The 27,888-nt window shown below is 48.3% G+C and overlaps 1 protein-coding gene across 1 annotated transcript; it reads left to right on the top strand.

Moving 5' to 3' along the window:
* Positions 1 to 2,489: 2,489 nt before the first annotated feature.
* Positions 2,490 to 24,313, top strand: LOC102564785 (TNFAIP3-interacting protein 3). The gene is made up of 7 exons (XM_019481881.2): positions 2,490 to 2,694; positions 15,894 to 16,056; positions 17,157 to 17,300; positions 18,342 to 18,464; positions 20,805 to 21,041; positions 21,408 to 21,533; positions 23,259 to 24,313. Exons 1-7 carry the CDS (start codon positions 2,546 to 2,548, stop codon positions 23,550 to 23,552), a joined length of 1,236 nt encoding a protein of 411 aa, XP_019337426.1. The 5' UTR covers positions 2,490 to 2,545; the 3' UTR covers positions 23,553 to 24,313.
* The last annotated feature ends 3,575 nt before the right edge of the window (positions 24,314 to 27,888 follow it).

Below are 27,888 nucleotides of genomic sequence, written 5' to 3'. Positions count from 1 at the left end.
TAAAACCCATGCACCCGTTATAATGGTCGCCCACATGCATCCGCACCCCCACACACCTGTTCACAGTCCTTTCCATGACACAGTCTCTTAGTTTTCATCCTGCTGTTGGGGTTTACATTGTCTGCTTATTCCCTGTCTTGGTTGTTGTCACTGTCATTCTCACAGTTGCTTCCGCTACTGCTGACACTACTGTTGTCATCATTGCTGTGTCGAGGTCCGGTTGTGTCACTGTCGTCTTCATTATTGCTGACCAGTCAGCCTCTCCGAGTGTCTTTGAATAGCCTTTGCTAAGAGTTGCTTTGCCAAGTGGATTTGGCTGCTTCTTCTCTGTCCTCTCCCACCACTTTCTGGTAGTAGGATTGGAGTTCACTCAGAAACATTTTGACACAGTCTGTTTCCTCGAGTTCTGTGTCTATACACCAGTAGGTTCCTGCATTGCCACAGGGCACTTCTAGCGCAGGACACAAACTGGTCGAAGTGAGCTGTTGGGACACCTGCTGTTTAGTCAGGTGTCCATATAGTGCTGCCCCCTTGTCATCAGCCTGACTCTTGCCATCGCTTCAAGGAGTCAGCTTACCTTTTTCCACACTCCCTTGGCATAGAGGCAGAGCCATAGGAGGCGGTCAATAGTCTCTCTATCATCTTGGCAGGTTTTCCTGGGATGGTTGGGTCAGTCCTTCATCCCTCTCTGTGTCTCCATACCCTCACTGGGAGAGTGTGGTGCACTATTAGCCAGTCCAAGTCTCTGGTTCTTTTGTAGGTTCTTGTGGAAGAAGAGAATGAGGACAATGGTGAGTACAGTGATGAGGATAATGATGATGACGATGACGAATATGACAATGGGAAAGCAGGGAGCCTTACAACTTAACACAGGGATATGGCATAGAGAGTGCTCCCCCTCTAACCCCAACCCAGGGGGCATCAGAAGAGCTCTCCCCAGTGAGATAGCTGTAGCTCCCCCTCCTCTTTCAACCTTTCTTAACCCTTCCTAGTACCCACACCTAGCACTGGGCAGTTAGTTGGGTTCTCATACAAACAGGCTGAGCCCTGTGTGTGACTGGTTTCATGATCCTCTCTGGCTACTATGCTGCAGATAAGTCCATATATGATCCTTGGAAACTCACTATCCCACTTTGCTGTGCAGTTGACTTCCCTGTGACCCACTTGGGAACTGAACATTATCTCCTGGCATGCACCTCATCTCAAAGCTCCTTATGTCATTGCTTGTTCTAGGGATTTGCAGTGTGTGTGTGTGTGAGAATCAAGGGCATGCCTCATTCTTCATGAGGTATAAGCTAAGGGTGTTTTTGGATCTAGTTTATAAATCAGTGCATCTCAACCTTTTCAGATTTAAGGCGCCCTACCTTGGACTCAGGGCTGCTCTCTATAACTTTTGTGAATTGAGTGGCAACCAATTAAAAACTACCTTATACATTACAGTGCCCATGCCCTCGCAGAGCTGCAGGATCTACTTATCTCCTCACAGCTCACTAATCCTCTCGCACCTTGGGGCACCCTTCAAAGGATCTTCAGGGACCCGAGTTCAGAGTCACTGACATAGACTGCGTGCTTCTGTGTCTAGACTGTGTGTGGACCTGCACACCTGTAAGGCAAGTCTGCTCTCAGGGGTGGATGGATCATGCCTGACAACGGGGCAGATCCAGGGGGGTGCACTGGTGCCCTTACACCTCCTTTTGATTCCTGCTCCACCCCAAGTTTAAAACCAACTGCCCAGCAGTGGCAGCAGCATTTCTAGTCAGGCTGCGCTGAGGGAGCCACATGACTTCATGGCTCATTAAAATCTACCTGATTCTTGGGACAAATTCTTGGGAGAAAGGGACATCAGTAGCTGTGCACGTGGTGGCGCGGGGCACAGCCAGTGAAGTAGAGCTTCCTAGACCTTGAATGCTGGAGGCTGCCGGGGAGAGAGGGTCGTGGCAGAAACCCTGGTTGTAGCATGTTCGCTCTCCTTTGCGGCAGCTGTGACACAGGAGCCTGGGCAGGAGGGGCCTGTGGCCTGGCGCAGCGCAAGGCAGCTCCAGCTCTTCTGCTCTGAAACGTGGTGGCCGGGTGCGGACGACCCCCGCGCCCCCCGCCGGGCTCCGCGTGCCGCCGCCTGCGGCCGCTCCGCTGTCACCGCCCGCAGGCGGCTTTTAACTCCTTGCCGTGAAGCTCTGCTGGGCTTTGCTTCCGCCCTAAGCCGGGCAGCGCACCCGGCCCGGCCGCGGGACGAGCTCGTGGGCATGCATCAATCCGTGCCGGGCCGCGGTGATGCCCCGGCCCCGCGCCCCCGTCCCAGGCTCCCAGACCCGCCCCTCGGGCCCCTCGGGCAGGTGTCGCGGCAGGTGTCCCGTCGTGGGGCCACCGGGCCTCGAGGCCGCCCCCACCCGCCCGCCGTGACTCAGTGTCCCCAGGCGGGGACCCCCGGGCTGCGCCCCGCCCCGCCCCGCCCCGCCCCGCCGAAACTCCCGCGGCGGCTCGGCTCGGCTCGGCTCGCTCGGCGCGGCGCACTTCCCGCTAGCGAGCGGCGGGGACCGGCGCGGCCATGGACGCGGGCGTCTTCCTAGCGCTGCCCCCGAGCAAAGCGGAGCTGCTGGGCAGCCCGGAGCCCGTCCCGGCCCCGGCCCCGGCCCCGGGCCCCGCCGCCCTGTGCCTGCAGCAGCTCGGCCGGCCCCAGGACGCGCCTTTCCCCAGGTAGGGCCGCGCGTCGGCGGGGCCGGGCGGGACGCCGGGGCCGGGAGGGCAAAGCCGAGCCCCGGCCCGGGGCTGCCCGCGGGCGGCGAGGCTCGCTCGGGCACCGCGGACTCGGCCTCCCGCAGCCGGGGCACGAGCCGGTCCGTCCCCCGCAGCCCGGCGCGCGGGCTCCTTCCCCCGGCGGGCGCGGGGCAGACGCGCCTCAGCTCCGCTCGGGTCCACACAGCGCCCCCCCGGGAAGGGGCACGGCCCGTTTTCCTTTCAGGGCCTCTACCTGCTTCAGCCTCAGAACTGCCCTTTGCTGGGCCGGGGGCACAGGCCTGTCTGGGAGAGGGAATTGCATCTGCCATGGGGCGTTTCTGCTCTTCCTGCAGCCTCCAGCAGTTAAGGCCCAGGGCGGTAAGGTGCCCTCCCAGGCTCACTAGCGACTGCTGCCCCTTTCCTCCATCCCTTTTTTAATCCAGCCCAACGGGCAGCTCTCCCCGTGTTAGGCCCCAGCTCAAGTCTGGGTTCGTGCCCAGTATACAAAGGCCAATAAAGATACCAGGGGTGAAAGTATAAAAAAGATTTATTGCTAGCAATAAAAGGTGCAAGCGGAATAATTTCACAAGACAAGCACAGCACATATTCAATACTGAGCCCCTTATATACAAGAGTTGAATCTTCATAAGCATCCTTGTTTGCTAATTGGTTATAAAGGAGTGACGCAAGGAGTTCTTTACTGAGCATGTCTCTATACCTGTGTTTCAGCTGTGTATCTCATTAACATACATATATGTTTCATTAGCATATATCTTCTCTGCCTAGGGGTGTGATTTTTAGTATTATAATGAGCTCTTTGTCCCAGTACCTCTGATTCTGTTTTTTGTTTTCAAGCTTCCTCTATCTAAGACTGTCTGCTCCTTATCATTGCAGATGGGCATTCGACACATAACATTCACTTTTGCTTAGGCTTTGCATAGTAGTTTCTAGGTCGAACCTTACACCCGCACCCCACTTCCACAGCCCAGTCCCACAGGCTGCAAAGAACCTCCTTGTGTCAGCTTTAAACTGATGGCCTGCTCTATTCATTGTGTGACCTCTCGTTCTTGTAGCCTGAGAGGGAGTAAATGATGCACCCCCACTGACTCTCTTCAACATTTAGTACTTTGAAAACCCTCCTCATGTAGCCCCTCGGTCCTCTCCTTTCTAAACTGAACCGGCCCAACCTCTTCAGTGTCTCCTATGGAAGCCCCTCCCATACTCCTCATCATCCCTGCTGCTCTTCTCTGGCCCTTCTCTAGCTCCTTTCTGAGGTGTGGGGACCACAACTGTGAACAGTATTCAACGTGCAGACACACCATAGATTTATAAAAGGATACAAGTATACTTTCAGTTTTGTCTGTAATTCTATTTTTAATAATCACAAACATTTTGCTTGTCCTTGTGATGGATGCTTTCCCCCAGTCCCTCCTGAAAAAGAAGTCCTTTTCAAACAGAAACAGAGCCTTTCATTCTGAAAACACAGAAATGAAGTGTTTGAGCTTCCCTGAAATCCCCCCAGCCCCATTTTTCTTCCAAGAAGCCAAATATGGTTACTGCTCTCATTGCAGTGATTTCACTCATCCCAAAACTGCATTTTGCACTGTCAGAACAAAGCCCGCTCCCCATTTCACAGATAAGGAAACTGAGGCACAGGGGGTCAAGAGCCTTGCTCAGGAGACCAGTGGTGGAGCTGGGAAGAGGCACCCAGCCCAAAAATGCAGTTTAGACTACTTCATAATAGATTCTGCCTCACTATCCAGGTAGGATGCAGCCTATTTCTCCACCCCTAGAAACTGGTGTAACTGCATTGGTTTCAGTGAAGCTACTGTAATTGGCACCAGTTGCAGGAGTTTTGGACACCTTATGCTGCTGTTGAAATAAGCCTGCTGGCCTGTACTGTGCCTGCTACTGACTTCATTCAAAACCCAAACAAAAAATGATTAGCCAAACACATCTGGGATGACTGCACCAGCATGTTTTGCATAGCAGCATCAGTCAAGTGATTTATATACCCATGCTGTGAAATATAGAGCCAGCGACTGCCTGTTTGTGGTCACCTCCCAAGTGACCTTGCAGACCCTGCCTTGTTCAGCTGGGTCACTATTGTGGCAGGACACAGGGGCTGAACCCAGTGATCTCATGAGGTCCCTTCCAGCCCTAAACTTCTCTGAATCTGTGACACTGTGTAGATGGCCAAATTTTCTGCAGCATATAAAGTCACCATGGATTTGTATCTACTGTGCTATTGTCAGGACTCTAGCCTGCAGAGACTATTGTGTCTGAGCAAGAGTGAGCTCTCTCAGAGGGTGGTCTAGAGCTGGGAAGTTAATTCCTACAGGAACAAAAGACTGTCAAAACCTCCTCACTGTCTGCTCCAAATGCAAGACATCTTTCAGCCTCCTGCCTTCTTTCACTCCTCACCGTAAATGGAGGCTGCAAGTGAGAGGAACAGTGGAAAAAACCCTGGTCATGCCCAGGTCATTCTCCCTTTCAGCATCCACTCTCTACTACTGTGTGACCCAGGTAACTGGACAAGTTGAACCTGTGGTCTGATCCAGTACAGTAAATGGCAATTCTTATGTTCTCCTGCTCCACACTCTCCCTCTTCCAAAACAAAATAACCTCTACAAGCTAAAACACTCCATGGGGCTTTACACCCACAGGTTTCAGGTTGGATCCTTGTTACTGACAGCTCACACATTTTGAAAGAGAACCTTTTATCATAGTGTTAGGAGATCCATAGGAATGACAAAGGATTTGTCTACATGGGCAAACAAAGCGTCTGTGAGCCTCTGTGTTTAGCAGAAAGAATCAATGCCAGTTATTGCGAAAGACCCTACAACCATATCCAGGTCTCTCATGTGACATCATATAATCTTAGAACTTGCCACACAAATCCCTGTTGATCTGTTTCATATTATAGGCACAAATATTTCTTACCATCACCTGTTTTGGCTGAATCCTGTAGACATGGAAGTCATTTTTTAAGACTCTTGCCCACAGCCTGAACCGAACCTAACAACCAATCCAAACTCAGTGGGCTTATTTAGCACCAGAATCACTGGCCCTCATAAAGGGTCCGGTTCCCAAATCAGATCAGTTGATCCATGGTCAAAGGGGTTGTAGATAATCTACAGAAGATGGTTAAAGATATAGTGCTAGCTACTCCTATGCTAAGCCTGAATGCTTCGGGTAATACTCCAAGTTACACAGTTACAATGAGATCACTGCAATTAGACTTCTGGCTCTGGCAATGGGGATTTCCCAGCTCTGGTTTCTAAGCCCATTTGCTTCTAAACACAACAGGGATTCATTCACGCAGGTGCATGCTTACCTGCAACCAGCAATTATTTAGTTCTTTCTACTCCCTGGTTCCAGGCTGATGCATGCTGAAACTGATGGTTCCTGAACTCAATGGTAGTAGCAACACTTAGCACCGATACTATGCTATATTGCACATCTTCAAAATATGAAATCCCTCTGATCCTAGTAAGGCAGAAACTCCTGAATACTAGTCATGTCGTCCTGATCATATGCAGTTTCTCACACCGCACATTAGGTCAAACCCTGCAAACGTATGCACAGCAGTTGTATTTATATAAATGGAACTGTTTGTACTCACTTGAGTAAGTAGTACTGGGCATCACAAGAGTAGCTGATATTTAATGAACTGGCACGAGATAAATGCAGTATATCATTTGAAAACTGAGAGCTTCTGGGGGATATACAGAATTAAGCCAAAATTTTCACAAATAACCTAGTGTACGGGTGACTTGCTTGAGAAACCATTGTCTCAGTCTTAACAAATGCTAAATACCCACAGTGCTAATCATAGTCACTGGGAGCTAGGCTGCTAAGCACTTTCAAACATTTGACCCAAGGGCAATCAAATAACAAGCCTATGTCTAAGACCAGTTTAAATTCAGCTGTGGCTCAAAAGGGTTTAAGCTGGCCAGTTAATGTGAGCAGAAAGATAGATAAAAACCTGATTTAAATTAAATTATTTTACCAAGACATAGGTAACTTGTTTGCAATTAAATTAAGTTCTAGAAACTTAACATAAAGCCCTACATTTACTGTAATCTATTAAATTCATAGAATCATAGAAGTAGGGTCAGAAGGGACCTTGTAGATCTTCAAGTCCGACCCCCTGCCTGGGCAGGAGGAAAACTGGGCTCAAATGACCCCAGCCAGGTAGGCATCAAGCCTCTTCTTAAAGACCCCCGGGGTAGGAGCCAGCACCACTTCCCTTGGAAGTTGGTTCCAGATCCTAGCCGCCCTCACTGTGTAGTTCTTATGGATGTCTAATCCAAACCTACTCTCCAACAACTTGTGGCCGTTATTCCTTGTTATCCCGGGGGGCACTAGGGGAAACAAGGTCTCTCCCAAACCCTTCTGGTCCCCCCCTAGTAAGTTTATAGATGGTCACCAGGTCCCCCCCTCAGCCTTCTCTTGTGAAGGCTGAACAGGTTCAGGTCCCGTAGCCTCTCATTGTAGGGTCTGCCCTGCTGTCCCCGGATCATCCGGGTGGCCCTCCTCTGGACCCTCTCAATGTTGTCCACATCTCTCTTGAAGTGGGGTGCCCAGAACTGGACACAGTACTCCAACTGTGGCCTGACCAGTGTCGCGCAGAAGGGGAGAATCACCTCCTTGGCCCTACTTGAGATGCACCTGTGGATGCACGATCAAGTCCGGTTAGCCCTGCCGACCGTGACCTTGCATTGTCATCCCATGTTCATCTTGGAGTCAATGATGACTCCAAGATCCCTTTCTGCCTCTGTGCTCTTAAGAACGGAGTTTCCCATCTTATAATTGTGCTGCTGGTTACTACATTCACATTAATTCACATTAAAATAAAACAATATTCAAACAGTATGTGTTTAGAGATAAAATGTTAAAGAAAGTCAAATCACAACAGTATATGCCCCTAGCTAAGCATTTAGCACCAGAATTCAGTAAAGCGAGACACTGGGTTTTGACTTTAGGAGTGTTTTTTGCAGGTCTAGAGGAAATATTTCATAGACTCATAGATTTCATAGACGTTAGGGCTGGAAGGAACCTCGCAAGATCATTGAGTCCAGCCCCCCGCCCAAAGGGCAGGAAGTCAGCTGGGGTCATAGGATCCCAGCAAGATAAGCATCCAATTTTATCTTGAAGGTATTCAGTGTAGGTGCTTGAACCACCTCCGATGGCAGGCTGTTCCAGACCTTGGGGGCTCGGACAGTAAAGAAATTCTTCCTTCTGTCCAGCCTGAAACAGTCTTGCTGGAGTTTATAACCGTTCGACCTTGTCATCCCTTGGGGCACTTCGGTGAACAAACATTCCCCCAGATACTGGTGGTCACCCCGATAAACTTATAGGTGGCCATCAGATCACCCCCAAGCCTGTGCTTTTCCAGGCTAAAGAGCCCCATAGCTCTCAGCCTGTCATCGTAAGTTCTGTTTTCCTGACCTGATCATGCATGTGGCTCTTCTCTGGACTCTCTCAAGCTTTTCCACATCCTTTTTGAATTGTAGGACCCAAAACTGGACGCAGTACTCCAGCTGCAGCCTCACCAAGGCTGAGTAGGAGAGAATGACGTCCCGAGATTTGCTTGAGAAGCATCTATGGATGCAAGCCAGCATTTTGGTCGCTTTACTAGCCGCAGCATCACATTGCAGGCTCATGTTCATCTTGTGGTCAATGATGACCCCCAAGTCTCTTTCTTCCATAGTGCTAGCCAGTGTAGCACTGCCGAGCCTATAAGGTTGCTGCAGGTTTTTTCTCCCAAGGTGGAGAACCTTGCATTTTTCAGTGTTAAACACCATCAGGTTCTCATCCGCCCATTTGCTGAGCCTGCCCAGGTCAGCCTGGATTGCTCTCCTGTCTTCTGGTGTGGATGCTTTGCCCCAAAGTTTGGTGTCATCGGCGAACTTGGCCAGTCCACTTCTGACTCCAATGTCCACATCATTAATGAAGATGTTGAACAATATGGGTCCAAGGACAGAGCCTTAGGGGACCCCACTGGTCACAGGGCACCACAACGATTGACTTCCGTCAATTACCACCCTCTGGGTCTGACCACGGAGCCAATTTCCCAGTCAGCAGATCGTGGTGGACCCAAGGCCACAACTGGCCAGTTTTGCCAAGAGGTGATCATGGGATACCAGATCGAAGGCTTTTCTGAAGTCAAGATATATCTCTTCTCCCTTGTCCAGGTGATAGGTCACCTGGTTGTAAAAGGAAATGAGATTGGTCAAGCAAGACCTACCTGCAACAAACCCGTGCTGGCTATCCCTCAGGATGTTGGCGTCAGCCAGTCCATTAAAGATGGCCTCTTTAATAAACTTTTCTAAGACCTTCCCCAGGATAGAGGTCAGGCTGATGGGCGTGTAGTTTGCTGGATCCACTTTCCTCCCCTTCTTGAAGATAGGCACCACATTGACCTTCTTCCAGTCTTTGGGCATTTCACCAGAGTGCCAGGAGTTCTCGAAGATCCGTGCCAGGGGCTGGGCTATGATGCTCGCTTTTCATTCCATCCAGAAAGAGCACACACCAACTGCTGAAGCTTCCTTAGCATGACGAAGGGTTTTTGAACCTGAAAGCTTGCTTAATAACTATTCTCCAACCATTTGGGTTGGCTACAACCCAAACCCCTGCATTTAATAGGCTGGCTTTTTCCTGGGCGTCAGTTGTCCCATCTGGTTTAGCAGGGGTCCAATGTTGCCCTTGCTTTTCCTCCGGCTTCCCACACATCTTCATTTGCTTCATTTCAGTCTATTCACCTGGTTCATCCAAAATTAAGAAATTGACTGGGTAATGAAAGAGCAGGAAGGCTACTTTTCTTCTTCCAACATATTCATTAAAATGAGTTATTAGAGGATGCGCTCAACTACTTTTAAAATCTTGAAGGACAAGGTGACATTAAAATATCACTACAGTCACTAACTACAGATAATACATTCTTTGCTGTATAATTACTTATTGTGTACAGATACAGTATATTTTCATGGCTAGCAAGAAGAATTTAGTGTGAAGGGCGTGTTTAGTTATAAAGCAAAATGTTTTAACCAATGAGAACCAACCTTTCTTCCCACTTAGCCACATCTGAGTTTGAACCCAGCTTAAGAAACTTCACCGCTGTACTGTATGTAGGCTGAATGCCTTGTATCTTCTTACACACAGCTGGAAGTCTGGCTACTCTCTGCAGACTCAGGATACCAATCCTTTAAGCATCTGAACTGATTTCCAAAACCCCCAGGAGTGACACTTTATTAGGAATGGAAAATCAAATATAAGGCCTTGGCTGTGCTCATAAAACATCCTGTCTAGACAAACTAGGGCAAACCCCTAATGCAAGTGGTTTCCCTTTGCATCAGTAAGTTCTTGACTTGAGCTAAACTGTTACAACTAAGGAGTCTAATGGTTCAAGTATGTCTAAAATAGGAATTTGTTCTGGTTTGACTAGATCAACATTTAAATTTCACTGTATTTGGAGTGAATCATCCAGGAACTATACAGAGCTAATGAGGGTGTAAAGTTTCCCAGGGTTGTGAAGTTTCCTAGGTTTGACAGTGGGATTCTCATGCCATGAATACAATCAATGCCATAGCTAGAGGAGAGGAGGAGAATATGGTATGAATATGGAAGCAGCAGCAAGTTGGGTGAGAAATACATCATTAAAAGAGGTTCCCCATGGCTTTATAACCCTTTGGGTGCTGAGCTTAAAGTATACGTGTACTTCTGAGCTACCTACTCCAACAAGTATCTGAAGCAAAACCCTGTCTGTCCAATCTATCCCTGTTGGAGTAACAGCATGTTCAGAAGTACAGTCCCCATGAGGCTGTCCTCTGTGGACTGCAACAGAGAGGCCATGAGCAAGGCAGTGTGAGTTGGTGTGGGTGAAATTAAAACCTCCCCTCAGCTTCTGAGCTCTGGTGAGAAGGGATGGCCAAGTTCAGTTCAAAATCCCGGTGGAATCCTGGCTGTATTGAAGTCAATAGCAAAACTACCACAAAGTAGCAGGACTTGGACTTCACTCCCTATGTTTCCACAAACAAGTGTACCACTCGCCCTGCTTTGATGGCTGGAAACACCAGAATGTAAAGATCCAGCTTCCTTTCTGGCCACCTCAGTGCCTCTCTCTGCATGTTCTCCCTTTGGCTAACAATCTTCCAGGCTCCTCCAGGGTATATCCTCTTTTTCAAAACCACTAGGCTGCACTTTTCACTTTACCCTTTCCCACCCTGGGTCTAAATCTCCAACTCCCACCTACAGTTTACTGTTGGGAATAAAAAGACAGGAACCGAACTAGGGTTTCCTGGCCATTGGGAATAGCCTATGCTTTCCACCCCATTTGTAAACCCAGGATCCCATGGACCCGTTATAGCAACAGACTGACAGAGATGATGAGAATGAACATGGGTGGCATTCCCACCACCAATGACAGGCCGTGGGAAAGCACATCGCATTAGCAAGCAGGGTGAGAAATTCACACCACTCACCAACCCCCCAAATAAAACACATTCATGTCTTGGGTCCTTTGGCTCCAGGACAGCTCTGTCAAGTTCTCCCTGCTGGTAATGCACACTGCAGGGGAGCAGCCACTGCTTTGGGAATGGTATCAGCCTCTGCACTCATTGTGCTGAACAAGAAGTGCTCAGCCATTTCTCTGCTTTGCTCCTCTCCCATCCCCAGTCAGGATATCAGATTCTAGTACTGAACACCCACCCATGAAGGTTGGAGATCTGGGCATGGTTTGCACTGAAGATTTGCCACCCCTAGCTGGCATAGCTAGGCTGGAACACCCCTAGCATTGATGCAATCTGACCACCTACAGCTCTTTCACTGGGAGAGATGCTGGGGAAGACAGGGCTGCTTACAAAGGAACACTGCATCTCCACTAGGGTGCTTTCCTGGGGTAGATGTCCCCACATGACTACTTCAGCCTAAGCCCTGGCATACAGAGAAAATCCTAATGATGGAGCGTGCCACCAATCATTCCTGCCAAGTGAGAGTCTTCTCAGGCAGAGGCCTCCATGCAGACCATGAGCTGCCCAAACTATATGCCACAACAGCTGATCTGGCAACTGGACAGTGTAGAACTCCCTCCACACTCTTGCATTTCTACACAGTTTGTAGGAAACAAGCCGTCATGAAAAAGCAGTCCTGAGCCTAGTCCCCCAGCACAGAGACAGGGCTGCACGAGGAAGTTAGCTGCGTAGATACACAGGGGGACTTCCCCCAGCATGAGATTAGTGTAGAGCTAGAAGAGGGCTATGGGTGAGCTATCCAGGTAACCAATGAACCAGTCCATTTAACAGCTCGTCCACTTACCCAGTGACCTTTCCATCCCAGTGGACTTTTCCCACCCACTTGCCAAGTTGGCCTTTAGCAACAGCTCTACTGAATGCCCCTTACTGGAAAGGCAGCGAGAAGGTGTGCAGGGGGAGGGGGCATTCTGCGCTCCACTGGGGGAAACACGCCACCGCTCAGGTAACAAAGAGCAGGGTGGGTTTTTCAAGCTTGTCTCATGTCAGAATTTCCTGCCACCAGAGCCTACACTTCCTGCATCAACGTCATCACTTCCTGCCTTAACACTGCTCGCCTTGCGAGCAAACTGCTGCCTCAGAGGCAGTCTTGGGCAGGGGAGGCTGAGGCTCCCCCTAACAGTCTCCCCTGGGGCACAGGAGTGTACAAAGACATGGGAAGATGTGGTTTATATTTCAGAGCTATCCAAGTACCTGCTTGCAAAGGACTCAGTGATCCTGGAGACTGTTTTGGCAGGGGCAGAGGGGGTCTTTTACAGTGCTGCCTCTCAGTGTGCCCAGAGGATCCAAGTTATGACAAGCCCCTTGCTACCAAATCCAGGCATCCATATACTGGTAGACCAATCCCAAGCTTGGGCTGCTGGCTGCTTTCCAGTTGCAAGACTGACCCTGGAAAGAAATGAAAGGCCAGGTTAATTTGTAGTTGTCAAATATTTGATGTAAATGCTGTTTGGCTCTTAGCTCAAAGAGAAAGAGGGCAGAAGGAATGCCTCAAAGAGCCTGTACAGCATTTCAAGATTCTCCAATGCTACCAAAGGAACCAGGAGAAAACCTTGACTGACCAGCTGAGTGGTGGGACTTCAGCAAACTAGCACAAGGATGGAGGGGCTCAGATGTACCACACACAGCTCATGCTGGTCAGCCAAGGAGCCTCACAGCAAGCACAAAATGTCAGTGGGAGCAGTGATAGGTGAGGTTACTTTCACACACAGGAGCTGTGCATAGTTGTAACTGTGTCAATGGACTGGCTCAGTGCAAGTCCATCTGAATCAGTTCAGACTTTCTAGTTTGCAGACTGCCAGGGGAGATGCTCTCCACACTCCTGTGTTATTCCAGTGAAGATAATATCTGCTTTTTGGAAAGGCTGGGCTGGTATAAAGGGCAGCTGCAAATGGGAGGGAGATGGATATTCTACAGGGTAGCTCTGTCCCTGAGGCATGATGGGAACAAGTCAAAGGGCTGCTCAGTTCCAGTGAATCTGGCTCAGATATAAAGGGTGGTGTTCCAGGCACAGGAAGCAATCGAGGCTTCTTGGGTGGCATGCAAGAGTGACAGCTTGTATTGGTGATCGCAAGGTAAACTGAAACACTGGGCGTGTCCTGGACCCTTTGCTCTGGGAGGCTGTTGCTCTTGTATGCTGGGGCCATTGGAAATTCCCCAACTCTCCTAGCTCTGGAAGACAGAAAGAGTGTAGTAAAGATTTCTGTTTAGGTGGTGGATGTCACTGGGGGAAGACCTGTTCCTGGGCTGAGGTCATCTGACCTGGCAAAACACCTGGCTCAGAAACCAGAGACAGCAAAAACCATCTTAGCAGCACCTAAGGTGTGGACATGATACTTGTGTCCCTGGGTCCTCCCATCCATTTGCTTGCTTCAGAGTGATCCAAGGGGCAGGCTGTGATGACACAGTGGCTGTGCTAGCTGTTGGGCAACATAGTCCCTTTATGGGAGAGTCTGTGCTTGATACTGTTGGGAGAACTGTACCTTTGCAGCTTGACTTAGGGTCTTGTAGGCCAGACTGTTACTGAAACAATGTTACGAGGCATTACTCCACAAACACCTAAGTGATACCCAATCAAGTAACGAGCTCCAAAGCCTGGAATGTGGTCTAGGATGTGAGCACAACCCAGAAAGCTCAAAGGTCCAATGATGCTTTCAACCTACTGCAGCAAATGACAAAGACCATGGGGAGAGAAGTGTGTGAAAATGGCCAGTCCCTCCACAGTGAGCTGCTGGCATTCCTGGCTTTGTGTTGGTACTTAGCAGTCTCTTTCACATCGGCTCGGTTGTGGGACAGCAAACAGTAAAAATACCATCTTGCTTTTCCTCTCAGACTTGGTGTCAGAGATCTGTAGATCTGCTGATCTGCTCCGGAACCTGAATTAGAACCTCTCAGTGTTTCCACAAGATACAAATGCCCTTTTTTTACCTTCCCTCTGCTTCCCCTTTCCAGTGAATGCAAGGGAGCTGTCTGAATCCCATGAGGCTGCTGCTGTCCCAGGCGGTTCTTGTTTCAGCCAAAGTAAAAGTGGCTAAGATAACTCAGCAAAGTAGGAAGAAAAAAAGAGGCAGGGGCGAAAGTGGGAAGAGGAAGAGTACGGCTATAAGGCTGGCGGTGATCACAGCTCCTTCAACTGAACTGCTGCTCAGAAAGGGGTTTAAAGCCCTTTGGTAGAAGCTATTGCTGATCAAATCCAAAACCCACAACATGCTCTTGAGGAAAAGCCTTCCCTTTTTTTTTTTTTTTAAGCTAGTTACTTGCAAGTCTGGTAATTTAACAGAGCTATGAAATGACTGTGGTCTGAAATCCCCATGCTTGTGTGGGTGTGTGGATGCTGTTCTGGCCTGTTTGGCTTTGTTTCAGAACTGTAAAACTGCATGGTAGAGAGCAACCCAGATCCAGGGGTGTTGGGTCTAAGATCAGGCGTAATGCAAGGCATATGAATTCCCATGCCTTTTGGCCTGGGAGCTGCACATAGGACGACAACTCGGTAGAAAAAAAGGAGACATGGGAATTGCTAGATATTTTGCTTTTGGATTTCACTTGGCTATTGGATGTGGACAGGGATGCAAGTTTGTGATTTGGATTAATCTGGACAAGAAACTAAGATGAGATACAGTAAACACACAAACACCACGCTGGAGGTGTAGTCATCGTGGCTGAAATCAGGGACCATGGTTTGACAAAATAAGCTCGAGTCACTTCATAAAACAAGGTCTGCTCAGAATTTGGCTGTTTATGCTGATACCTCACAGCACAATTACAAAGGCTTGGCTGTGGTACAGGTGGTGAAAGTTGCAGTAAGATTAGACTTTACCACAGCCACAGCCCCTGCTGAGAAGCAGGGCAGAAGCGCAAAGCTGCATCTAGTTTGCAGATTGGTGAGAAGAGATGTTATATACCAACGAGCATGTTTTTTCTCTGTGGGGATCGTTCAGCTCCACTCATGAAAAGTCTCAGGAACAACACTTTCTGGTACCATACTGTCTGTTTGGCTTTACAAACTGCTGAGTGGGGTCATTAGGAGACAAGAGGATTGGGTCCCTCACGGATCTGCTGTTAGGAGCTTGCTTGGGGTTTATAAGCTTTTGCTTTCACATGCACATTTCTAGCCAAAATCCCCTTTAAACCCCCTTTCAATGAAGTTGCTTATGCAAATCTGGTGTATGCAAATACACTTACCAAGAACTTCCCCAATTGGCGTGAGATCTATGCAATTTATCCCCAGAGCTCTCCTCAGCAAGACAGCTGGACTCTTGGCATCAAGTTGGAGCCTTAGAGGGCTTTTACTTACAGCCTGATAGGTGTGAATGGATCATATAGCCTGATATGTTGACTACCAGGTAAGAGCAAGATCTCTCTCAGCATCAGTTCTGTCCCAGCTGTGCTCTTCAGCTGTTGCTCCTAGGGTAGCTGTCTATAGAGCAAGGGGCCATAGGCTAAGGCCATCCAGTGGATATGGCATTAGTTGTGAGTACAGTGCATGTCCAGGCCCGGGTGAGGAGGGTAGCTAAAGGATAGGTCCTCACAGAGGAATACATGTTCTTGTTATAAGGTCCATCTGCATGAGGTGGCTTGGCATTAAGAGTAAAGCTGTGCTCTTGTGGTCCTGTCCTTGACTTTCCTTCTCTCCTGATGGCTGGGCAGGGAGAATGCTCCTGGAGTGCTGAGTGAGCCTGCCATCTCTGACAGGAACGACTCTGAGGAGGTTGTCACTTACATCTCGGAGAGCATGACGGTGACCTCAGCCGATGAGGAGAAGCTGATGCTGCTCAACAAGAACACAGAGCTGCGGCGCATCAACAAGGAGGTGAGCAAAGCCTAGACTGGGGATTCCTCCCCACCCAGCATGTAGGTGGTTGCTCCACCCGAGGGGAAGGGGGTGGGGAAGGAATGTGCACCCCCATTCCTGTCATCTCAGCCACTGCTGCCCAGAAGGATCAGCACTCAGGCCCTACTCTCCGTCTTCCTGTCCTGCTCCTGCATAGCTCCAGGCCATCAGGAGGTAACTTCTCTTGTCCCTTAAGGTTTAAGCTCCCTTCAACTCATTGTGTAGCAAAGGGGCAGGGCATATGGCACAGGACCCACTGCTTACTCTCATCCCTTCCCAGCCAGGCTCAGAACGGTCCTGCCCCATAGTGCTGACTGCACCGGGTTGCCGTGTCATCCCCTGCCATGCACAAACTTGATTGCATTGCATCTGTCCCTTCACTTGTGATCCAAGGAGCTGAGAGGCTAGTGCCTGGGGGATGGAGGAGCAGTTGTACACTGTACTTGAAGGAGGGAGGCCAAAGCAGCATTTGCAAAATCACCACAGGAGAGAGTCAGTGTGGAAGGATGCTTTCTCTGATCAGGCTGTGGTCCTACCTGCCAGCTGGGTCACCGCCTGAACTCAACCAGAGTTGCCTAGCATGACAACCACAGCTTCTCCTACCATACCGTTTGACGTGGTGGTAGCTAGTGCAACTTAGTCACATACTAACAGACAAGAGTCTTTTGTGAAGAGCAGCCCACAAGATCGCTACAAGTGCACAACTGAGCCCTGAAAGCATAACACCTCTTGAGCAGATGTGACCATTGAAGTGCCACAGTCCTATAATCAATCACAATGAGTGGTTCCCTAGTTCTGGCCAGAGTAGGGTTTTAGGCATAGAGAACTCTGGGATGAGAACTCTGAGGCTGACTATCCCAGATCCTTCCCATCTCCCAAATTTCTTCTAGCAGAAGTTATACATTCCTGTAACACTATAGTACAATGGATATTGCGGGCTTGACCCCCAGCAACATATCCCTCCCTTGGGCTGGTCTGGAACAGAGAGCAGCCTCTCACAGGAGGCTGGAAGTACAGCCACTACACCCCTGGGCACCAGCCTCCCACCAGCCCCTCACTGGCTTGTCTCTTCTTTTCAGCTGATGAAGCTGAATCAAGAGTGGGACCAGATTTACCACACCACATCCCTGGGGCTGCAGCAGAAGATCAGGGCCCTGCAGCAGGAGGTGCTCACCCTCAAGCAGCAGACAGAAAAGCTCTCCATGAAGTTGGAGCATGAACAGGTGAAAAAATAGCCACCCAATACCTTCTAAGCATGGGGGGGGGGGGCATCATGCAGGGAGGAGCCTGAGGGCCAGGCCAGAGGTTTTGATAATAACCCAAGTTTACTTGTGGCTCTAATCTCAGAACCAATAGATCATACAGGAAAGATGAGCCTGGTTTAGCATCACCTCACAGCTAACTGGGCTGGAAGTGTCACTTGTAAGGTCAGTTTTTCAGTTCTTTAGCAATATTCTCTCTGAGGATCCTCCCAGCTTCCCTGAAACACAGCATTGCTGCACCACTTCACACATGCACACACCACTGGAGGTAGAAATGAAGCACACCAAGTAGCAGGAGCAGCTTCCCCTCCCAACTAATCTGGTAGGTGACAACATGGATTAAGTTCATTTGTCTTTCACCTCTGGAAACCCCTGGTTCAAGTCTGCTGCAGTTCACAACTGAGGTGAATTCTGATGGGCCGGAAGGAGAAAGGATACTCACTGCCCAGATCATTTTCCAAAGCTCCTCTCCTCACTTCTAACACTGAATGGCTTTGGGGTGTATGGGGAAGCCACTCGAGAGAAAAAGCATGCTAGAATCATGGTGACAAATCATTTGCATATAAACTCCTGGCCTGTAGCTCTAAGAACACTTAAAAGGAAGTACCATTAGCCCCATTTCACAGATGAGGAAGCTGAGGTAGAGTTGATGCAATTTGCTTGGGGTCACACAGCAGGTTGGTAGCAGGGCCAGGGACAGGATTCAGGTCTCCTCAATCCCAGATCAATGCTTTGCCCACTATACTGTATATTTCCACCAGTTTAGCTCCTGGTAAACTACATGGCGAAACAACAGAAAGAATTGCAAGGCTTAGCACTTGCAGACACATTACAGCTCACCCTTTAGAGCTGGGTCTCCATGATGTTTCTCAATAAGGCTCAATAACTGGAGAAAGCTTTCATTTTCTGGATCCTGTTCTATGGACAAGTTTATCATCCAGGCCCTGCCTGTTCCATTTGGATAGTAGATGCCACTTCTGATTGTCTGCCTGCCCGTTTCAGAACAAGAGGGAGTACTACGAACAAACCCTGATCCAGGAGCTCAAGAAGAACCAGCATTTACAGGAGTATGTAAGGCAGTTAGAAGGCAATCGACACCATAGCAGGGAGAAAAGGACCTCAGCTGTAAGTCTGTTACAAACCCTCCTCCCTCTTGCATTAGAATACAGGATCTTGGCTTGCATCCAAAGGCTATAGTGTTACAAACAGAGGGCTATGATTCATTGGGCTTCAAGAGCATAGCTTGATAGCTGCTCAGAAAACAGACACCTCAGTTGTCACTCAGGGTGGGAGAGGAGCCCCATTATCTTCAGAACAGTTCCTGGGTTTTGGAAAGGCACCCATCCTGGTCATCAGGCTGCTGATTTGGGATGAAAGACAGTATCAGCAGCTTAGTGCAGATGCAGAGATGGGTTTTAGAACGTCCTGGGCCGTGCAAGCCTAGGGAGCTGGCTACCATGGTCAGGTATCAGCACCAAGTAAAACGTGCTCCTCAAAGGCCACTGCTGCAGTTCAGGATACACATGTTAAATGTGGATCTGGAGCAGGTTTTTTAAATTTGGGTGTCCATCTTGGACTCCAACAGATCCTTCTACACCAGGAATTGTTCTGGAAGAGTTATTCAGGCAGAGCCATTCCAGAATAGCCATGAGTACCCATATACTCTGGAAGTAGTGTGTACAGGGGAGTTATTTGGGAATCACTAGGATGCTTTAGATCAGCAGTTCTTAACACGTGGGTCACAAGAGCATATGAAAGGGTTGTGAACAAACTTTAAAAATGGATTCTCCATTAAAGGATAAAACAAGTGGGAAACCATGGCTTTTCACTTGCAGGCTGGCAAGAGTTCCAGCCTGCAAAGGGCTGCTTGTGCCCCCACCAGTGCCCCACACACTGTGGGGCTGGGGGCAGTGGGTTGGGAGCAAGGGGCACTGGGTCAGGACTGGTCAATGTTTACAAATGGGTCCTGGTGCAAAAAAAAGGTTGAAAATCACTACTTTAGATTACATCTCACCTTAATCCTCATTCATCTTTAAGTGTAGACAAGCCATTAGAAGGGTAAGGGACCTCCTCTGAGCGGGGTTAGACAGCACACAAAGAACTCACCACCTGCGGCATGGGGGCTAGAACAGAACAGCAGAGCAACTGCCGTCTCAGTGAAAACCAAATTGTAGTCTTAAATCATGTGACCTTGCCAGCCAGTCGGCACTCTCAGTCCTCTTTCCATTGCACTTCCCAAGGTCTTCCTGGTTGATGTTGACTTTGAAGAGTGACAGATTGGTTACAATTGTACTCTTTGAGCTGTCCAATAAGCACTCAACTGTGCTTTGTTCTTAATAGGAACCTATACTGGAGCCTTGATCCAGCTTAAATCAGTCCCACCCTCCAGCAGCCAGTTGCACAGTGCTAGAGAATCATTTCGGTGCAACCATGCTGAAAGCACAGGTTTCAAAACAGGGTGACAGTCACAATAACCACCACACTGTTACCTGTATTACAGCAACATCTAAATGCCCCAGGAAGATGTAGGGTTCTTGTTGTGTAGCAAGCACCTCTGCTCTTAGGATCTTACAGCTGAAGCGGACTAGATAAATAAAGGGTGGTAGGAAGAAAAGCTAATACCCAGAAAGGAAGATGCTTGATTGAGGTCATATAGTGGGCTGGCTCAGAGGCAGGAACAACCCATATTTCTTAAGTGGTGCTTAATCACTGGACCATGCTGTCACATCAAGACAAAAGTCCTAGAACTGTTGTCCCTCCCATCTTGTTGCTATCAGCCACTCAGACTGGTCTTGAGTGGCTTGAGCACCCTCCTCTTACAGTAATCATGACTCAAAATTACCCAAAATAAACTGGTGCAGAAAATACCCAATTTTACTGGAATGAGACAGCCAGGATATCTGCTGTAGTCTCTTCAGTGGCAGAGTACTCCCTTGAGAGCAGGTTGGGTACCATGACTCCTTAGTTTTACCTTTACACTTTTCCTATCTGGTGCCTCAGGCATGGTCCGATCTCCCATCACAAATCCCATCCCAACAATACAGGCATGACTCAGGATTTCTATCAACTAATACATCGTACAGGCACTCAGAACTGGCCTGTCCTGCTGGGTTCCAGCAGGTTGTGAGCTGGTTCCTGCAGTGTTGCCTGGGAGACGCTGTGGAACAGGTACAGTAGCCGGTGGGACCATTCCTCTACCCAAAAAGGTCCAGGTTACAAACAACAGGTTCAACAGCAGATATTTCCCACACAGAATCCCTAACCCTGGCTGGTGGCAGCATAATGGGACTGTTACTTTGACATGGAACTGCAGCTAGCAGTGTACACAGTATCAGGAAAAGGAAAGAGCAACCCATGGGCCCAATGTTAAATTGACCAGCTTTTCTAAGATACTAGTCATTTTTGAGTAGGGGTAATGCTGCTGGAGGATGCCAAGAGCTGACCTTTAAGAATTGCTTTCCTTAGGGTGCAGAGGTGTTTTCATCCATGCCCTGGGAGGAATTCCCAGATTTCCAGTTCCCACTTCAGAAGAACGTGAAGGAGAATTCTCCAAGGAAACACGAAGCAGCTGGTCCAAAAGTGCAAGGCAGTGACAGCTGCAAGCCCAGGAAGTGCCAGCACTTCCCACATTTTAATAGCAGCTCAGACCCTGAAAAAGAGGTGACAGACCTGAAGGACCAGCTGGAAGCCCTGAAGTGCCAGGTAACTCGGTACGGGTCCCCTGAGGTGCAGGTGCTCCAGGGAAAAGTGACTGGGGTGTGGGGAAAGGAGAGAAGAAGCATGCCTAGATATTTGCTGTGGCTGACACCTGAGGAACAAAGGGTCTGGCTAATGTCCATTTGCCCTGCACTCCATGCCTCTTCAGTGCCCCACAGGAAGAGCTGAGTGGTGATCCATATGCCACCAGCCCAGGGCAGCCCTGCAGTATTCCTCTAACACTGTATCATTATACATGGAGCTGCCAGGGGGAAAAGGGGGCCCTGACCCTGCATGAAAATTGCTTTGCAGCCTTCCTTATCAGGCAAGGGCAGGCAGATTTCTGATAGACACCTCTTCCTGCTTTCACAGACAGAAATTTATGAGGCAGATTACAGGACAGAACACAAAGACCGGGAGCGAATCAAGGCAGAGAACGAGAAGCTGCGGAAGAAGGAGGAGGAGATGAGGCAGCAGATGGCACTTCTGCAGGAGCAGGTGGGTCCCTCCCTAGTTGGCCTCCCTGCCAATGCCATCAACCTGCAGAAGAATGGAACAATTGAACAAGATGTACATGCGTCTCCCAATCAGTGCAGAACAGTAGGCCTGTGCAGAATGGCACCATTCCGTTTCGCCTTGAATTTCGAGGTTTTGATGCAACAGCATTCCGTTTTGAATTTAATTTTGATTCAAAACAGCTGTTCCGTTTTGCTTCGTCAAAACAGTGAGGCTGTTTTGACATTTCGCTAGATCAGGCTGGGGCCAGGGAGCCAGCCCAGCTGGGCTAACTCCCCGCACCCGGCCCAATCTAACATTGGGAGATGGGAAGTCAGCCCAGCTGGACTGATTTCCCGTCCCCAGCGCTAGGGTCAAAATGTTTTGACTAGCCTTGTTTTGTTTGAGGCTGTATCGATGCCCTTTGTTTCATTTTGATTTTGCTGTTTCAACCTCAAAATGAGTTGAAACTGCGTCAAAATGAAATGGCCGGCGAAATGTTGCACAGCCCTGTAGAACAGAGGTAGGGAGAGCAGGTTTGCCTTGCTAGATCAGAACCCAAGATAGTTTTGCTTCCTGCTTTTGGCACTGACCAATTCCCAATGCTTTAGAAAAAGAGGGAAAGACCTGCCTAAGTGCTCTGTACAAGTTACATAGCACACGAACTGAGGGGGGCATGTAGGGGAGTCCTTTCTGAATCCTTTGTGAAGTGTCCCAACTATGACACTGGATTCTTCATAGGATTGGGGTTTGCAGAATTACAGCCATTAGCAGATCCTGCATTTAAAATGTGGTTATAGCAAAGAAGTAGTTCAGCAAGAGCAGCTCGCTACTCTGACCTGCTTCAACAGCCAACTCCTGGACATTATGGCAACAGGAGTTGCCATTATGGCAATTCTTCTTTAGAAGAATTGAGAAATTAGATCCAATTTTAATGACAAAAGATTTTGCTACAGGCTCTGCAGAGCCAGCACAGCTGCAGAAGAGTAGGCTAGGCTACAGCCTGACCCCCACACCTCAGCAGCATGTTTAAGGAAGATCAATGGCACATTCTGCCTTCAGTTTACAGCAGTGAGCACAAACAGCAGGTGCAGGGAAGAACAGTGCCTGACTTCCCAGTCTCAGGAGAAGGTCGTTGAACTGACAATTCAAAAAAATCCCGCTCTTGTGATCCCAGTCAAACACAGCTGGCCAGCGTCCAGCAGCCACAAGCTATTTAAAGCTTTTTGAAAGCAATGCAAGAAACTCATTCCAGCCAGTCATGCCCAGCATGTGCAAGCTCCCTGATCTCCAGGCATACCAAGTTCATTTCCACCCCTGCAATAGGTTCCTGGTCTCCAGGTAGATGGCACAAGGCTCCCTACCCTCAGCATCCCAGAACACTTGCTCTGCAAAGCCTGAGGATTAACACTAGTCATGTATTGGGCTCAAAGACTTAGCCTTTTTCCATCCTGTGTTCCTATTTATAAAGGCAGCTAATTGCCAGGCTGAGGACTAGATAGGTGAACAGCTGAAACTTTCTCCTGCTCTACTATAGAAAGCCCTGGCCTTATAGGGAAGAGGAAATCAGGGCAGGAGATGGGAATGAGTCTCTTCTCAGATGGGCCTGGATAGGGTTTGGGCCATGTTCAAAGCTGGCTTAATGTCTCAGTTGCACAGACCTGCCTTGAGATCCCTGCATCAGTTCTCTCTCTTTTTTTTTTTTTTTTTTTATTTGCTTCCCCATAGCTCAAGATTTTTGAGGACGACTTCAGGAAGGAAAGATCAGATAAGCAGCTGCTTCAGCGCCTCTTAAAGAGCAAGTCTCACCCCAAAGAGCCCATCCTGGTTCATCGCTGCAACAGCCATGAGAAGCCACCAGCACCCATTTCCTCTGCGCACAGCATTTCTTCCCCCACACCCAAGCGAGGCACCTGCAACAAGCATTGTGACAAGCACAGCCCCAAGACAGGGGAGCAGACCAAGCATCACCAGCCCCCAGATGCTCAAGCACAGGCCCCCCCTTTCAGCAGGGACTACTAGGAAGGAAAGACACAGAAACAGCAGACACAGAACTCCAAGGCAGTCCCTTCTAAGCTCATACATCATCTTCTGCCATCACTTCCAGCTGGGTCCATGTTTCTACTGCAACTAGGAACTGGTTGTAGTGCTGTTCTTCTGCACCAGGCAGGCAAATAACCACAGATGCTTTTAGCTGTCACCACCAGTTACAGCTCAGACCAAATCAGGGCTTGAGGGCTGATCCAGTTCTGACGCAGAAACCCAGATGAACCGCCTTGCTTCCTCTCCTGCCTTTTGTCCACACCACTGAAATAACAATGGAGTGTTTGTGCACAGGCCTTGATAGGAACCCAGCTCCAAAGGCAGTTCATGCTCCCTTGCTCCTAGAGCACCACCAGTTTCAGGCTAACCTCCAACATACTCTAGGGAAATGAAGCTTGAAGAAGCACATTGTCCCACGCATCAAGAAGGGCACCGAGAAAAAGGAGGCCTCAAGGTAAAATTAGGTGATGCTTCTGTTTGCATCTGAAAAAGGGCTTATTGCTCCTATTGCTGTAAAAGGACTCCAGGCTCCTTTGCTATATTTTGTCCTCAATTAACAGTGTCTTCCAGTGCCTCATTAAGTCTTGGATGACTTCAGCTCTGCTACAGCAGCGCTCACTTGGCACCAGAAACTCAGCCAGAGAAAATCAGGGACAGCTCGTTTTTATTTATTTTAACCTTCTTCCCCAGATTTTATTACTGTGAAGCTTTGCACAATCTATTAAAAGTACATACAAATATCTTGGTTTCTAAGTGCCTGTCAGACAGGCAGCAGTATGTTCTTTTCTTCATTAGAAACCAATGACAGCTGACCCAATAGCTCTGGAGATAAAGTAAAGGTTTCCGTCTTCAAGGGGACGGGGAAAGGTACAATGTCTGGCCTGCAAGAGAGGAAACTTTCTTATATTTCTCCATCTATGCCCCAAGAATGGGGTGAGGAGCTCACTCTCATGGCCTCAGGAGCAGTTCCATTAGTTGGTTGTGGCAACACCAGCCAATTTGTAATGTAGACTGCTGTCCATTAGGAACTGGGCTGAATGTAACTGGTCACAGGTTGGACCCTCGCTGCATTCAGACAGTGACCTAGAGCTGAAAGCCCCAAAATTCAAGCAAGGACTTTCAAAACCAACGTTCTCAATAGGCAACTGTTAACAACAAAACTGTGTTGCTTCGAAAGGCAACCTAGGGGTGGGCTGGATACCCACTTTGTTAAGCATCTGTGGGAGGATTTTATGCTACTTTTATCTGATGCATGATACACACATGAGCTTGTGTGGTTAGCCAATGCTTCTGCAGGCACCAGTGCTCAGACACCAAAGTTTGTGTGGTATAAATACCTAGAGCACAGATAACCAGCTCAGAAATACCAGCATACTAAGGTTACAGCCACCTCAGAAATCCAGCCTCATGCATCACAGAGTCACTCTTCCATGAAGAGCATCTACATACAGAGTTATGAATCCCTAGGTTTGGCAGGTTAGTAACTGGCTCATGAAACTCTCTGAACACCTACTCATAGGAGAAATGGGAAGAGTCTTACAACCAAACTCAAGTAAAGTCTCCAAATAAGGAAATTTTACTGCCTTCCATACCAAGGGGAAATACCGAACCCCCAGTCAGCAATACTATCCCACAAAGGTCTACAACAAACCCAAAAGAAAAAGACTCACTGTTAGAACACTCTCCTTAAAACACTGTCTCATGCTCCACAATTTTATGCCCAGAGACTACACCAGGGGATCTCAAAGCAAAGGTTCTTCCAAGCAAAATGTTTCACAAACATTAAAGCTCACAACGCTGCTGGAAGGTAAGAGTTTTCCCCAGACAACAGATGTGGTAAAAGAGGTGATGTGATTGGTATGTCGTCACACAGCAAGACAGTATCACTGGGAAATGGAATCCCAGACTGACCCCAAGGCCTATAGCAGATGTTTATGATGGTACTCTACCAAACAATTCCTACCAGCATCCCCATTCAGACCGCATACCGTTGCTGTGGAAAGGATAATGCTTAGTTATATGAAGTTACGTTAGAAGACTTGAGAGCCCACAGTTGAACATGCCTCAATTTGTAGATTCAAAAATATAAAGCAGGCGTGTCAAAGATAGGGCCCCATCATCGAGCCCCTGGTGCTGGCCCTGGGTCTTCTAACATACCTGCCTCATATAACTAAGCATTATCCTTTCCACAGCAATGATGTGGGGTCTGGATGGGGATGTTGGTAGGAATTGCAAGTCACATATGGCATCCCATCTGGACATTAGCTGTATGTGGCATCTGTTCCAGGACCCGTGCTGCATGCAGCACCCACACGGAGCCAGTTTGAGAGGTGGGGCAGAAGTTTTCAAGCAAGGGTACTAAAAAGCCTTATAACCAAGAACTCTTGAAGTCACAAACCATGTAGAGCATGGAACTTCAGGAAAGACCAAGGACTGGATCAACTTCAGTGGGATTTCAGTGCTTTTCAAACGTAATTCTAACCATCAACCAAGCTCTGATCCACCCAATACTTAGCCCATGAATCCAGTGGTGATCAACAAGAGCATTGTGGCTTTTAAATAAAAGATGTACAGGGAAACAATCAGCTCAGAGAGAACAGCAGCCTATAGCAAGTGTTGCTGCAGGGGATACTGCTGGTAGCGATGAATCCAACAAACACAGCAAGTCGCATGCAAATCTTCCATGCTGAACTGCTGACACACCAGCATATATCCACCAATATTAATCCTCCTCTACTAGCCTAGGATCTCTCTCAATTGCTTCTGGGGCAGGAGCTTTTCCTTCATATTGCCATTATCTTTGACTTATAGACAAACCTTCAAGTTAGACATGCAGCAGCACTAACATACCATCTAAATACAGAATAATGGGTGTACTGTATATTGGTTGTGCCAAGGATTTGCCCTTTCATTAGAGTAAGGCTGGTTAAAATGAACCCTGATTAATGCTTCCTGTACTGTTTACCTGTGATCTCATATGATGCCTGACAGTCTGTGTAGATCGCGAGTTAAATTGTGTTTAGCATCAGGTCAGTTAGAATGACTCCTGACAGTCACGGGCCTCACACCATACTGAAAACAAGGCCAGAGTGGACAGGGTTAATGATTTGAGTTTTTCTGTAGGCAAACACAATTACAGGATTTCAGTCCTCAAAAACCTTTTATATAAAGCAGCTTGAATTTCCCCCCACCTATACATACACCAGAAGTCACTGCAATGTTCAGCAACAAGATGCCTCCAGTTATTGATTTAGGCCCAAGAGTTGCTGGCACAAGTACGAATAAGATTCAGTACTAGGACAAGCAGCCACGATTGCTCAGAAGCAAGTGTCCTGGGTAAGACCTTGATAGAATTAATTTGTAAGCACTCCATTTTCCAATGTGCCAATCAAATAGATGCTAGTCTTTTGGGGAGTAAGGGAACAATGCACACAGATTTGCTAATTTCACACTCCAATCAGTAGAGGAAAGGGAGTGGAGATGCCCAAGAAACTTTTCAGTAGGCCTTTGAAAAGGGTGGTTGTATTAGGAAACAGGAACCCTGTACTTCCAAGTTGTTTTTTTAATATGTTGTGCCTTAAATCTGAAAGAAGGCAGAGGAATTCAAACAAGCAGGTTAGATTTCTAAGTGAAATGCTAGCAGAAAAGCATTTCAACTGTGCATGCCACAATTCAAGAACTGTGTCCAGCCCTCAGCTGCTTAGTATGTACTGCCCAAAGCTCCTTGCCATACAGAAGATAGGGGACTGCAACTTTATAAAAGGACTTCAAATGCCAGTAGGCTGCAGTTATGAACATAAGGACAGTTGACCTCAATATTCCTCAAGGAAGCAAAGATCCATTTTAATAAATCAACCTTTAAAAAGGGGAAGAGTTCTCATTTTGAGACCAACAGTAGTCTCCTTCCTCCATGCTGCAGCTTCATTCAAACAGCAGGAAGGAAGGAAATGGTTACAGAACTCCCCCGGGAGCAAAGGGCAACAGAGCAGACTGGCACTGGGTGGCCGTTACAACCTGTCTTCATAAATTTACAGATGCAGTACATGAGCTAGCAACACACCCCACAACCTCTGCCCTGGCAGAACTGAAAATATTATGGGTAGATTGCATTGAAGCAGAAAAATTACTTGGAAAGGAGAAGAGACAGTGATGGGAACTTAGCCAGCAAGGTATGCTGGGGATGTAAAGTGAAGATTAAGAGTGTTTTCTTTTGGCCACTGTTGGAATGGTGAAGACAAGTAGTGTGGCGTTCACCTTGACACTTGTTCCTTGCAGATACAAACATTATGGTACATCACAGTAACATTAATCCTGC

Source organism: Alligator mississippiensis, chromosome 8 (assembly GCF_030867095.1).
Source record: "Alligator mississippiensis isolate rAllMis1 chromosome 8, rAllMis1, whole genome shotgun sequence".
In the NCBI taxonomy this organism is placed as follows: Eukaryota; Metazoa; Chordata; order Crocodylia; family Alligatoridae; genus Alligator; species Alligator mississippiensis.
This window is presented reverse-complemented; position numbering and strand designations above follow the sequence as displayed.

Bases quoted from the DNA above. Each gene is read 5' to 3' on its own strand.
- LOC102564785 (XM_019481881.2), top strand. From the start codon at position 2,546: ATGGACGCGGGCGTCTTCCTAGCGCTGCCCCCGAGCAAAGCGGAGCTG. The intron at 16,057-17,156 runs GTGAGCAAAGCC...TCTTCTTTTCAG, and splicing joins TGCGGCGCATCAACAAGGAG to CTGATGAAGCTGAATCAAGA. The intron at 17,301-18,341 runs GTGAAAAAATAG...TGCCCGTTTCAG, and splicing joins TGAAGTTGGAGCATGAACAG to AACAAGAGGGAGTACTACGA.